Source organism: Genypterus blacodes, unplaced genomic scaffold (genome assembly GCF_046128005.1).
Source record: "Genypterus blacodes isolate CSIRO-AG114 ecotype Tasmania unplaced genomic scaffold, CSIRO-AGI_Gbla_v1 ptg000017l_1, whole genome shotgun sequence".
In the NCBI taxonomy this organism is placed as follows: Eukaryota; Metazoa; Chordata; class Actinopteri; order Ophidiiformes; family Ophidiidae; genus Genypterus; species Genypterus blacodes.
Window position 1 is genome coordinate 6,593,417 of NW_027466831.1, and position 13,921 is coordinate 6,607,337.

Here is a 13,921-nt window from a genome sequence, read left to right on the forward strand (position 1 = left end):
TCCAATACAAAGACTGAACACAGGTGAACCTTAAAATATTTTATGGTCTCTTTTCTCATCTAAGTTGCTGCTCCTTGTCTCCACTTATCAAACGTGTGAAGCCATCTGTCAAGACTATTTGTGTGACTAGTGGGAGCCATCTCGGAATTTCCGAGCTCCTTCTCTGACGCTAACTGAACCGTGTTTGCGCAGGAATCCACCAAGGACATGAGCACAGATATTAGGCCGTACACCTAAGCTGTTGAGGACTACTCCAGTTTCAGTGTATAGACGCCGTTACACAAGTTGACGAAGGAATTCACACACTCATCTCCAACTCAGGGACCGTGGATGAATGCAGTCTGCTAGCTGATGGGCAAAAAAGGGCATGAAGAAAGCCAAATGCAGCCATAACAACTCTGACATCAGGACTATTTGCTAAAACATACAGTCTACATACAATCTTTAAGGCATACTTTCAAAATAAGAGCACCTGTTCCTCATCCTGCAGTGTCTCCCTCCCTGACCTGTTAAACCCCCTCCCCTTTGACACATAAGGAGCCAGTTACCGGTTGTTAATGCAGGTTTCTCCAGGTACTTACCCGATCCACAGCTGAAGGAGAAGACCGCAGAGTGAACACACACACATTGGCAGGTTCTGATGGCAGACCAGGACTTGTCCTCAGGGTTTGTGCTGACCTGCTGAGTCATCATGGCCATTTTCAACCTGTCACTGTCTCCGGCTACAGTTCCCACATGCCTGAAAACGTAGAATGGAGAATATAGAAGGTGTTTCCAACATTCTGCCCTCCTTTCAATGCAACGACTAATAATGGTTACAACAATTACAAGACTGTGAGATGAATCACCTCCTCTTTGACACAACAAAACCTGAAATTGAAGGCGACAAAGCAGAAAAACTAATCATTAGGAGCTTCATTAAGGTCAGAACAAGAACAAGGGTGTCAGATTAGATGATATAGGCATATCTAACAGACGAATAATAGCTTGATATATGATTTTCTTTTATATTTGACACGTTTTTAGTCATATACCGTACAATACTGCATGATTGCTACCTTTTCTTGTCTCCCCTCTAGTATTCAGCCCCTGACCTCAGCCTCATGTTGTACATCAGGTAACATTAACATGAGGGAATGGTTACCTGACTTTAGTGGAGGTTGGTTGGCTGGAGCTCATCTCTGGAGCTTTGCATTGCAGCTCATTAACAGCTCATGATGTCATTAACAATTGGACATGATAGGCTGCTTCCATTCATGTCTCCCACTTATATCATTTGGTAATGCAAAAAAAAAGTTAAATTAAAATGTACTTTTTTTTTAGCAAAGTTAGAGGCGATTGTAGGGATGGTGCTCGTCAAAAACACACACACGCACACACGCACACGCACACACACACACACTAATTTCTAGAAGTGTTGTGATGAGCTGAACGGATGATGGAGGGACTTTTCCACAGAGTACCAAATGCGGCCAGCAGAGGGCGACGTGACTTCCGCTTTCAGCAAGCTTGTGGAAGAGTCTGACCAATCGTCTGCCAGCAATCTGGACGGTGGGCGTGACCGAAGCGGATGCAAGCATGGCGGCGTCCTTAGACGACGATTTCGAGTTAAATAACCAAGACTACTATTCCCTGCTGAACGTCAGGAGAGAGGTACGGGTGTGTGTGAGTGTGTGTCGTGTTTTGCGGCGAGACCGAGCGGTGACGTGGCGTTTAGGGCTGATTGAGACCGAGAAAGCGTTCGGTAAAGTAACCGCCGGTCAGTCGGCGCATCATCCTACAGTTAAATAACGGTCCTCTCCATCACCATCATCATCCTCCTCCTCATCCTCCTCATCCTCCTCTGGGGTTTCGGGTTGCATCATCCGGTCTCAACCTTGCACGGCTCCAGAGCGTGCATGTGTTTTGACGGGGATGTTGCGTAACAGCCTCTCCTTTGGGTTGGATGAGGAGGGGGACCGAGAGGCCTGGCGAGGACGTGGGACACGGTCCAAGTGTGAGACAGGCTGTGGGAGACAGACATCCCATAAACCTGCTCCTGCTTCGTCCATGTAACTGGATCGGTGTCGGTGTCTCTATGAGGGAGGATTGATAACCGATGAGCCGGAAACATAAGAACATGAGAGAGGATGATGTCCAGGATGTCATCCCTCATGACTCAGTAGCAGAAGCATGTCCAGTTGCAAGGAGATGATGACCTGTGTCCCCCTCCCCCCTTTGTTCTCCCTCAACTCAGGCCACCTTGGAGGAGCTGAAGGCGTCGTACAGGAGGCTGTGCATGCTCTACCACCCTGACAAACATCGAGACCCGGAGCTGAAGAGACAGGCGGAGCAGCTCTTCAACGAGGTGCACCAGGCGTATGAAGGTAAGGACTCGTACAGGTGTGAGGACATCAGGTCAAAGGTCATCTGCAGCAGCCGTGACGCTTTGTTTTCCTCTCTCAGTGCTCAGCGACACTCAGTCCAGGGCCATCTATGATATCTTTGGGAAGAAAGGGCTGGAAGTAGACGGCTGGGAGGTGTGTATCAATGTGCGGCGCTTCACACAACACGCAGCATCCTCATTTCCTCTGCATCACACACACACTGACATGTCCTGTTTACTGTGCAGGTGGTGGAAAGGAAGAGAACCCCGGCGGAAATCCGAGAGGAATATGAGAGATTGCAGAGACAGCGAGAGGAAACCAGACTACAACAAAGAACTAACCCCAAGGTTTACACACGCACACGCACACGCACACGCACACGCACACACACACGCACACACACACTCCTCTCCTGAGTCCTTTCATTGTATTTCTTTGCTAATATATTGACTATTCTGCTGTTACTCAGATGGTATCAACATACTTTGTACACTAATGCAGGAGGAGATAGCGACCATAATTGACATTGACTTCCTGTCTTTCTCTTCGCCGCCTCCCTCCATCATAACTCAGGGCACCATCAGTGTGGGTGTGGACGCCACTGACCTGTTTGACCGCTATGACGAGGACTTTGAGGAGGTCCCAGGAGGGGGCTTCCCTCATATCGAAATCAACAAGATGACCATATCTCAGTCTATAGAGGTATGGCACCAACACACACACACACACACACATACACACACACACTCTTTACCTGGGTGAGGTGCTGCTCTAACCGCCCCGTCTTTCTTCAGGCGCCTCTGACTAACAAGGACACGGCGGTTCTGTCGGGTTCGCTCTCCACGCACAACGGGAACGGAGGCGGCAACATCAACATGACCATACACAAGGTCACGTCTGCCAAGGGCTGGGGAGAAGTACGCACACACACACACACACACACACACACGAAGCAAATACTACAAGCAGACAGATGTTCTATGTTGACCTCATTCCTTCTGTGTTTGTCTCTGCAGCTGGAGCTTGAGGCTGGAGACATCCTGGGACCTCTCATTGGGCTGAAGATGTTTCGCAGTCTCACGCCGCGGTGGTACGGTCCAACTCAGTGACGAGAGCAACAATCATCATCATCGTCATCAGGTGAGAACAAAACAAAACAGAAGTTAAACAGCGCGACGGTCTCTGTGTGCAGCTTCCTGACGGCTCAGTGCGGGATGCAGTTCTCTCCTCGCGGGCCGCGGCCCAGCTGTTCGCTGATGACGGCGCGGCACTTGGACCAGAACACCATGGGCTACCTGCAGTGGCGCTGGGGGACCAACAGCGCCATGACAACCAGCTTGGTCCGAGACACAACCACCAGCCATTTGACTGTCGCCCTGCAGGTACACGCGAGGGACAGCGGCCCGCAACCACCTACTGTTGCCTTGGTGATTATGGTCATATTAACTCCGCCTCTGCTTCCAGCTGGGCGTGCCTCACTCCTACATGATGATGAGCTACCAGTATAAGTTCCAGGATGAGGACCAGACCAAAGTCAAAGGCTCCATCAAGTACGTCCACATTCAGAACCAAGACCTCTTCTTCTACATTTGGTTCTCATACACATAATGATCCCGGTCTACTTGTTTGTGTCTTTCAAGGACGGGCTGGTTTGGAACGGTGGTAGAATACGGAGCCGAGAGGAAAATCAGCCGACACAGCGTCCTGTCAGCCACCGTCAGCGTCGGCATCCCTCAGGGGGTCACACTCAAAATCAAGTACTTGCTTAGTCGACGTACAGTTTCGCTCTTCTGTGTCTGTGTGTGTGTGTGTGTGTGTGTGTGTGTGTGTGTGTGTGTGTGTGTGTGTGTGTGTGTGTGTGTGTGTGTGTGTGTGTGTGTGTGTGTGTGTATCATGCTGGGTGTGTGTGTGCGTGCAGGTTATCCCGCGCCAGCCAGACGTACCTGTTCCCCATCCACCTGACCGATCAGCTGCTGCCCAGCGCCGTCTTCTACGCCACAGCCGGCCCCCTGCTGGTCTACATGGCCGTCCACAGGCTGATCATCGTGCCTTTCACACGAGCGCAGAAAGAACAGTCAGTGCTCTTCCTCCTCCTCCCCCTCCCTCTCCTCCTCGCCTCGCACGTTATAACACCAGACTCGGCTTCACTCTTTTCACGCCGTAGCCAAAATTCTTAACACTGGATGGGTGTGGAAATGTAACAGTCGGGTTATGAATGTTGGGTTTTTGGCAACATGAGCGGCTCACACGTACGCTGTTATGGTGCTGAAGCCTCTGTAGTAATTCCCTGTAGGCGATTGTTGATGTCTGCTCTCTTACTCTCTCTCCCTCTCTCTGCTTCTCAGAGAGCTGGAGCTGCAGAGGAAGAGTTCAGCCACAGACATCGCCAAGAAGAAACAGGAGGCAGAGTCAGCCGTAAGTAACACACACACACACACACACACACACACACACACACACACACACACACACACACACACACACACACACACACACACACACACACACACACACACACACACACACACACGTGAATGGAGAGCCCTTGGTTGTGTACGGGATCATTGATTTGAGTTGCCAGGTTTGGCTCTCGTCATCCCATCTGAAACTCCTGTCTCCTCTTCCTCTGTTCTGTTTGCATCACCACGCCTCCTCCTCCTCCTCCTCCTCCCGTCTCCCTCGGCTCTCGGCAGGTTCTGCTGATGCAGGAGTCTGTGAGGAGAATCATAGAAGCAGAAGAATCCAAGATGGGTGAGGGCGCGTGCACACCAGACACACACCCCCACACACACAGGCAGAGACACAATGATGGGTAAAATGAGAACTTTTTTCAGTCCGGTCTAAGGTCCTTGAACCGTGATATTGCAATCAACCCAAACACGTTATTCAGATGCATTCCTCATATGGATGAATAAAAACTCTAGAATTCTTTATTTCCTTCATCTACTGCTGTGCAGCAAATGATAATGATGTCGACCCTCATGCACCATGCTGCCGTGTTTACATAGGCCGGAATAAATCAAGCCTGTGATTTCAGTGTTGTAATTGATTTCCTGTCATATTTACGTGAGGGTGCATGTGAGGGTCGCTCTTAGCTAAGCTCTGTACGCTCTGTCTGAGGGAGTGAGGATGAGCCATTACACCACCATGTGTGTGTTCCTGTGCAGGTATGATCATCCTCAACGCCTGGTACGGCAAGTTTGTGACGGACACCAGTCAGAAACAGGAGAAAGCTAAAGTCATCGATGTCACCGTCCCCCTGCAGTGCCTGGTCAAGGACTCCAAACTCATCCTCACCGAAGCCTCTAAGGTGTGTTCATGCGTGTGTGTGTGTGCGCGTGTGTGTGGGACGTTACCCGTGTGTGTGCCTCTGCGTACACGTCAATCCTCCATGCATGCATATTAATTGCATGCGTCCCTCCGTGCAGGCGGGGTTGCCGGGCTTCTATGACCCCTGTGTAGGAGAAGAGAAGAGTCTGAAATTGCTCTACCAGTTCCGCGGCGTCCTGCACCAAGTCATCTGCGCCGACACTGAGTCGCTACGGATACCCAAGCAGTGTAAGCACCCCGCCCAGACCCCAGACCTTGCTACCACATTAATAAGGCCGCGGCAGACTAATTACAAGATGATGTAAACCTCTGCGCCATCAATCCTGAAGTTGTGTTTTTGTCTCGTCAGCTCACAGGATTGATTCCGAGTCCTAAGAGGTCGCAGCTGCCGGAGCAGCACAGGGCAGGCGAGGAGACGGAACAACAGACTTCTCTCTTTTTCTTTTTTTTTTCTATAAACGGAAAGACCCAGGGACGGAGGGGAGACGTCCCCTCTCCTCTGCTCCTCTCCTGTCATCGTATTAGTGAATCTGTTTATCGACCCTCCTCCCCTCCTCCCTCTCCCATGTTCAGCAGAATAGAGGAAATCAGCTCCCAGGTTCTACAAGGTTTCACCCTCCGTGTCTCTCCGGTTCGTTACAAGGCAAAATATGCACTACTACTACACAAAGAAGCTGATAACTGCAGATGTGAAGATGTTAAGATACATTGTAACAACTCCCAACACTTTGCATCAAACGTGTAATAATATAGTTACCGCTTCATTAACCAAGTGAAACGTCGAGGCTTTCAGTTGAACTATGCAGGGTCGTTCCTCCGGGGACCGAGGCTGGCCGGCTTCTTTGTCACCAGTCTGGGCCGTAAAACTAAAGGACTGGAGTCTGTGGAAGATGTGTTTCTGTTGAGACTGTTTTCTACAGTTTAGTGACATATCTGCAGCATATCTAACACGGCTGAGATAGAAACGTCTAAAAGTTTCCCTCACAGAAGTTTGAGGTAATAATCTGAAGCTGCACAGCAATATAAAGGCAGAGATGCCACCCAGATTTGATTTGACTCAGCTGGAGTCGATATTATCTCCGTGCGGATGCAGACACAAACAGCACTTTTTAAAATGATTATTTTTAATATGTTGTGGGGGGGTGGGGGGTGTTAGTTTTTGGTTTGTTCCTGTTTATGTGCCAGAACATTTGTGACGATAATAACAACTGCTGCTATGGATTTGTAATGAAAAACAAGAGGCGGATGAAGATTGAGCTCTGGTTGGGAATGTGACCAGCAGAGGGCGTGGATGAGCTCTTTCTCTTTCTCTCACTGGCTGCTGTGAAGGAGACAAACAGACTTGGTCACTGTGAGACATAGACCGAGTTACTGGAGCTGGCCTGAGCTAAACTGGGACCATTTGACTTCCATGACTACATTAGAACATTTATTTCTTTGTTGCACTGAATTATTTGCCATAGTTTGATACTGTTTTGTCTTCTTTGTTTTAGAATTACAAAGCACAAAGGCTGGAGGCTTTTTTTTCACATTTACAGACCCCTCTCTCTAGTTTGTCCATTAATTCTGATCTATTGTTTCCAGCTGTAGTAGATATGATTTGGTGTGATGTTGATAATGGAGGAAATGCTGAAAACCCCTTTAGGAACCGTCGACTGTAGAATACAATGGGGGTTTCATTTCAAAAGGTAAAACTGTATTTTAAGATTAAGTGGGTTATGAAAACGGTGCTGAAGTCTTTACCTGTAGCTGGACTCTCTTTATTGATGGTATGGTGCATTTAAGCTGTAGGTACTGAGCCTCTACGTGTTCTATGATGTCCCCTCTTTTGATTGATTTGTGCTTCTGCCATCTGAACAACTGACCAGCAGCGTTTAGTGTTAATCCTGTCGTGGCTCTTGTCCATTTTGTTTTCCAAGATGTAAACTATATCGACAGGTCTGCCAGTCATTTCTGCTGTGGTGCCACTGTGAGGCCAGGTGAAGTACTGCTACGATCTGTCCCATTCTCCACCCTCAGTATGTGAATGTCTGTGTGAGGAGCCTGTGTTCTCCTGTAAATGACAATAAATATGAGGATATTATATATAGATCATATTAGTTTCTTTCTGGTGGAAAAACAGCATAAATTTAAAATGGTAACTCTTTATTTACAATAGTTTACAATAGTTTCACAGAAACAGTTTGCACCACAGTACAGACGACGCTTTCCGGATAGAGGGACAGATTAACCCAGGAGCAAACAGAAACGCTGTATCACAAGTAGCATTGTAACATACTTACACTGATGTCTTTAAGATGCAGACTAACCGTGGTAACAATCTTTGTGCCTGCAGATAAATCAGGGCATCAAAAGTTCCTGTCAAGACGTGAATGTCCTGAGAATCAGAGAATGATGTCGGATCTTAAAACATCCAGACCAGGCTGATATGAGCCAGAGTACAGATGAAGAGTAACTGCTTTGCACTCACAGGAAGTCTGGTTTTCTCTGCAAACATTCATTAGGTGTTAGTCGTGTCCTGGTCAGGTCATTGAATTTGCTCTGTAAAACCGCATCGCGGACAAATCCAAGGTTCTGAGTCTAAACTGTCTCACTCTACAGTATGGCTTATATATATATAGATATATATATAGAAACATGTAGCCCAAACAAACAGGCCTAACAGCAGATCATGGCACATGAATAACAACGATTCAACTCTCGAGTCCAAACTACAACAAGTTTTAGGCAAAGTGTGTGTCCTCAAAATACGTCTTTTCCCCCATTAAACCTGCTGCATATGTGAGGAAGTGAACACCGCTGTGAAAACGTTTCGTAGAGGTGATAAAGAGACTGAGATCAGGGGGGGCGGGGCTTCTCAGGCATCCATTTCTCCATCAAACAGACTTTAACAAGACAAGACCCAGCTGAGAAACCTCATAGCAGCACATGCATTGCCAACACACGCACACGCACACACACACACACACAAACAGTTTGTTCCACCTCAGACTTGGAACGTCTAACACTTTCTATTCCAGTTGACATTAAAAATAGCTTTTTTCCTGTCAAAGCTGATAGTGAACAAGATGGCCATACAGGTTTGATCTATAAATATATGCGCTTCTGAATATAAACAAAGAAACAAGGGAACACTGTTCAAGAAAAAAAAGGGGGCGGTGTTGGCTGCCACATACTGCCTTGAAATGCAGGAAAATGACCCGAGGCATCAGGTCAGTCAGTCCACTCAGGCCGCCCTGAAGGTCCAGCTATTTAAAACTGCTAAATAACAATATTGTAGTGGAAAGTAACGGTATTGACAAAATGTCAGGACGCTCTGGGAGTGGACAGGTGGACACTTTGATTCAGGAGCAAACAGAGGCTGGAAGACGGCTCGTAAAGTGAGAGGAAGTGACTTTGTTCACTGTGATGGCGAGAAAAAAAACAACATAACTGAGCAAAAGAAGAAGACTTGAGTCTATCTATCTTACATTACGTTTGTTATATATACGGTGTATATCTATATAAATATACAGTATATATACCTCCGCTTAACACTTTAGCACCATCTGAAGCAGTTTGTTTGTGGATTATGTGACGTTAATAGAGGCATCTCAGAGGGATTCAATCCAGTTCAACTTAAAAGACAAACCTGTGACAGAAAAGACACTCCCATCTTAACAAAGGTGAGACAAAAGTGCAAACTGTCTTTCCAACAAAATCCCAGCATGCACCATAGTGGGTGGCAGTTATCAGAATATTCTCTGTGGCAGTTTCCAGTGTTTGTGAGACACCCGAGTCCCGACAGTGAGAGTTTGCTGCCATGCACATGTCATCTACAGACAGACAGACAGACAGACATCCGCTCAGTGATTGCCTTACGCACAGAGTCTGTGGGGAAGCAGAGACCAACCTTAGTAAATCTAAAATAAAAAAAACTCATCAGCTTCACCGGGGACAAAGGCTCGGGATCGGTCCACCTAAGTGTTTACTAAAGAGGAAGGACCGTGGAGGACACAGAACAAAGGCTGCAAGACCTGAATTGGAGGAAGGGTAAGTCCAGCAGGTAAGCCGGGACAAACGGGAGTGGACGGTGGGGGTCAGGGGTCAGAGTTCGACCTGGGCCTCAGTCTAGCAGGTGTTTGCGCGGCCCCATGCGCGAGCGGATGGAGCGGCGGGCGTCCAGGGGTCCGTGTGTGTCTCGGCAGCTCTGGCACATGTATGTCTCTGGCACGTGGCTCTTGCGTATTTTAGCGCACGACAGGTGGATCCAGGTGTTGCACTTGTTACACTCGATCATGGCCCGGCCCGCGAAAGGCTTCATGCAGAAACACGTCACCAGGTCCCACGAGTCATCATCTGAGGGGACACGAGTCAGCATGGGTTAATATTCACTCGTCTGCTTCATCCACTCCACAGAATAGCACATGCAGTATGAGACCTTACCTGAATCCACCATGATGTCCTCATCGTCTCCCGATCCGTCTTCGTCTCGGAACACCACCTGCTTCCCCTGGCGGAACACCATCCGGCTCCCTGAGAAGCCCTCCACCTTCTCCACTTTTACCACCCCTTCTTCCAGGTTCTGCCCATCCCAGGGCCGCCGCTCCTCCTTTGGCTCCTGCTTGCAAGGAGATGGACTAGGAAGACGTTGAGGATGAAGAGGAATGGTGATATCATCCTCTGGCTCCTCTTTGATGGTTCGGCCACCGAGAAGGAGGGGTGGGCACTGCGGCTCTGGCGTGTGGAGCTGCTCCGTGGCCCCTTGCTCTCCAGCCTGGCTCTCCCTCTCCTTCCTCCTCTTTTTCTTTTTCAGTTTGTCAGCTTTCCTGCGCTCGTCTGAGTGGAAGGTGGCGATCGTGTGCTGCAGAAACGTAAATGCAGGGCGTACAGTAAGATATAGAACCACCACAATCTGGCGTAACATTAGAGGGGTTGAGCTTCAGTATGAAACGCAACTTACATCTTTGTGACTCGATAAAATGGCCCCGGGCTGTGGATGCTTCCTGTTCCTGTCCTGGGGGGCCTTGGGGGGGCGCTGGGAGCAGGAGGACGGAGGACCCGGGGCCCAGCCGTCACTGTCGGCTGTGCTGCCCGTACTGTTGGGAGGGCTGGAGCTGCTGCGTAGCGTGGAGTCCTATTGAGACACGCAGAGAAGAGGGCGAGCGGCTGTGAACTCTAGTCAAGAGGTAAAGCTGGTGGGTAATAGACGACGTCATCTAAAATATCAGCGACAATTCTGGCTTGAGATAAAGAGCTAACAGAGATAAACATATTCAATAATGCATTGCTCCATTGCTTAACTTTGTATCTGTGTGTGTGTGGCTCAGGTCCTTGTGTCAAACTCCCTGAACATTGTAGCATGTTTGTGTTCCCATGGTGTGATTGATAAACATACTGCCTGTTACGTGACAACACTGTGATGATCACATGAAGGTACACGAACGCCACCGCATGCACACAAGCACACTAGCAGCTATAGTCTGCCTGTGTGGAGGAACAAGCTGAGGCTGGAGGGAGAGAGGAAGCAGAGGAACTACCCCCCCCGCCTCCCTCCCTCCCTGTTCCCTCACAAAACACACCGTTCAATCCAAATAATGAGTACAGCACACAGCCTCTCATGTCACTGCAGTTTGCTGAGTCCACACAAAACGAAGGACGATACTGAACTTTCTTCAGTCAGCCAACAAATATGCTACAACTTTCTCCGTAATAACAAGAGTTTGCTCAGCTGCACAGTTTATATACAGCAGCTTTTAATGAAACTTTTGTTATTGGATTCTGCATAAGTGAAATGTTTCTTAAAGCTCTATGTACCATGGCCAAGCTAACTTCACCACACACACACACTCAAACAAAGTACCTGGAAATCATCAGAATCTGTAGTTTATGGAATTGAGCGCAATGAATTGTAGAGTCCATAATAGGAAGTCTGCTATTCTTCATGGTATGAGCATCTTATCTTATGTATTTCTATAATTACAGTGTGTGCGTGTTGACTTACACACACACACACACATTGTTCAGGGGTCCAGTATTGAGATATAACAAGCAGTTTTATTTTTATTTGCATTATCAAATGATAGTAGTGGGTGACATGAATGGACTCACCATAGCGCCCCATAATTACATCATGAATGATGTCACAGTTGTTAGTGACATCTCACGCACACATAAAGAGACATGAATGGAAGCAAACAAGCACCTCCATCATAACATCATGAATGATGTCACAGTTGACTTGGATAAAACCAACCTGCAAACTACCGTCAACATGTGAACGACAACTGGGGAGCGTGTGTGTATATATGCCTATATGTGTTTGGAGGAAGATGGAAATGGCAGCCAGAGCTACTTAATAACATACAGTCTGTAGTGATCGTCATCAAACCACAACGCAAACACCAGAGATTGACACATCTGCACAACATTCAGGTAAAAAATTACCAATTACTAACACTACTTCAGGGGTGATGGGTCGGGCTGAGGTGAAGGGGTTAAATATCAGGGGGAGGATCCGCAGGATAGACTGGAGAGTGTGTGTCACTTCTTAGTTCATATAGGTGTAAGTACATAAGGTGCTTTTCATAAATACCCTTTTATTATTATATTTTTTTTAAGTCGACATGAATGGAAAATATAAAACAAACAAACAAAGATTTAGTTTGGAACCGTTTTAAAATTGAAAACCTTTAGCTCTACTTGTGGTTGGTATGATTTGCAACACAATGATCAACAGATGAGCCAACTGAGGATCTAATCTTGGAAATATGAAACTCTATTCAACACTGGAGAGAAGTGATGGAGTTAGCAAACATTGAGACATAACATCTAAACCTAACAGAGGTGCAGATATGAACATGATATGAAGTTAACACACTCTGAGCTCTTGTCCACTCACCTCCTGTGGGTATGGGATGTATCCGGCGTAGGCCAGGACAAAAGTGCAGAACTTGTTGAAATCCTCCACCGTCCTCCTCCTCTTGTACGGCGGACTAAACCCCTGCGAGACAAAACCCGGGTCCGTGAACAAACACGACTCCCGACATGGCGACGATGTAACACTGCCATCTTATATTAACTAGCGACCAGCCACTGTGCGTTTGTTAGCTACATGAAACGCAATAAAAAGTCAAAATGACACGAAATTGTTATTTTAGGAAAAGTTGGTGTATTCGCATAGAAAATTGACAGCATTCGCATGTAAACATTACCAACGTTACAAGGTGACAAACGTTAGTTAGCAAACTAAAAATAACAGCTAATGTTCGGTTAGCATCTGACAGCAAGAAGCACATAAGTTCAGTTAGCGTGAAGGCTAAATAGCCAAGTCTAAGCTAATAAAGGCTGGACATCATTGAGAAAACAAACCACGAAGCTCAAAGTAACGTTGTATTAATATCTATCAAACTGAGTAACACGGGGTCGTACAAGAGTCCGTGTCAGTTATTAGAAGATTATATTTGACAGGGTTACAGTTTACAGTTAGAGTTAGGTGCCGATAGCGTGTTAGCTGTTAGCATCCTAACGATGATAGAATGTTTTCTTCTCGCTGTAACGTTACGTAGCTTCAACGACGACTTTACTAAATTGTCACCGAGTATCCAGACATTCTCACATTTCATATTGTGATATCATAGTGAAAGTTCACCATTTCATTTGTGTTTTATGAACTTATCTTATTTGTGCACCGGCGACGTTATGTCAACATTAGCGAGCTAACGGTGGCTAACCAGCAGCTGCTACACCGTGTGGTGAACCGACATTTGCTAACAGTATTAGCCGAGCTAGTTGCTGAGAAACAGTTAGATTAAATGCTTACCTCAGTCTGAAACGAGTGTGATGTTGATGGCTTTATGTCCCCCATCTTAGCGCCCTTTCAGTGTGACTGGTTAACGCATCGGGGGGAGATAAGTGGCAGATACCGAGCAGTTTGCCTGCTAGTTACTGAACCTGATAGCGACAGATGCTACAACTCGAAGCAACAGTGTTTCCTTCAGTCTGCTGTCAGCAGTTACGGTTACATTTCTCTAACTCGTCCCGGGGTTCCTCCGTGAAGCTCAGGCAGATAAAAGCTACACGCTGTGCTTCTTTAACAAGGAGCAGTAAAGCTTAACGTGAGCCGAGCTGCCCGGCGTGAGTGCGTTCGGTCCGGGTGGTGGGACAGTCGGAGGGGGCGCGGGGGGGCGGGGGGACTTTCTTTCGCCTGTCACCAGATGCCTGACAGTCGTAGTCCTTCTTCTTTT

The 13,921-nt window shown here is 47.4% G+C and overlaps 2 protein-coding genes across 2 annotated transcripts; one reads left to right on the forward strand and one right to left on the reverse strand.

The window, feature by feature from the left end:
- Positions 1 to 1,550: 1,550 nt before the first annotated feature.
- On the forward strand, positions 1,551 to 7,480 carry LOC142991122 (dnaJ homolog subfamily C member 11-like). Its single transcript, XM_076141128.1, has 16 exons — positions 1,551 to 1,653; positions 2,237 to 2,366; positions 2,446 to 2,519; positions 2,612 to 2,713; positions 2,940 to 3,068; positions 3,161 to 3,283; positions 3,383 to 3,456; positions 3,559 to 3,748; positions 3,831 to 3,916; positions 4,007 to 4,123; positions 4,285 to 4,440; positions 4,712 to 4,781; positions 5,060 to 5,117; positions 5,534 to 5,676; positions 5,795 to 5,924; positions 6,046 to 7,480. Exons 1-16 carry the CDS (start codon positions 1,579 to 1,581, stop codon positions 6,069 to 6,071), a joined length of 1,683 nt encoding a protein of 560 aa, XP_075997243.1. The 5' UTR covers positions 1,551 to 1,578; the 3' UTR covers positions 6,072 to 7,480.
- A 327-nt stretch (positions 7,481 to 7,807) lies between these two features.
- On the reverse strand, positions 7,808 to 13,915 carry phf13 (PHD finger protein 13). Its single transcript, XM_076141129.1, has 5 exons — positions 13,498 to 13,915; positions 12,577 to 12,678; positions 10,639 to 10,812; positions 10,122 to 10,539; positions 7,808 to 10,034 (listed from the first exon to the last, which is right to left on the reverse strand). The coding sequence occupies exons 1-5, from the start codon at positions 13,540 to 13,542 to the stop codon at positions 9,802 to 9,804; spliced, it is 972 nt and encodes a 323-aa protein (XP_075997244.1). The 5' UTR covers positions 13,543 to 13,915; the 3' UTR covers positions 7,808 to 9,801.
- Positions 13,916 to 13,921: the final 6 nt, after the last annotated feature.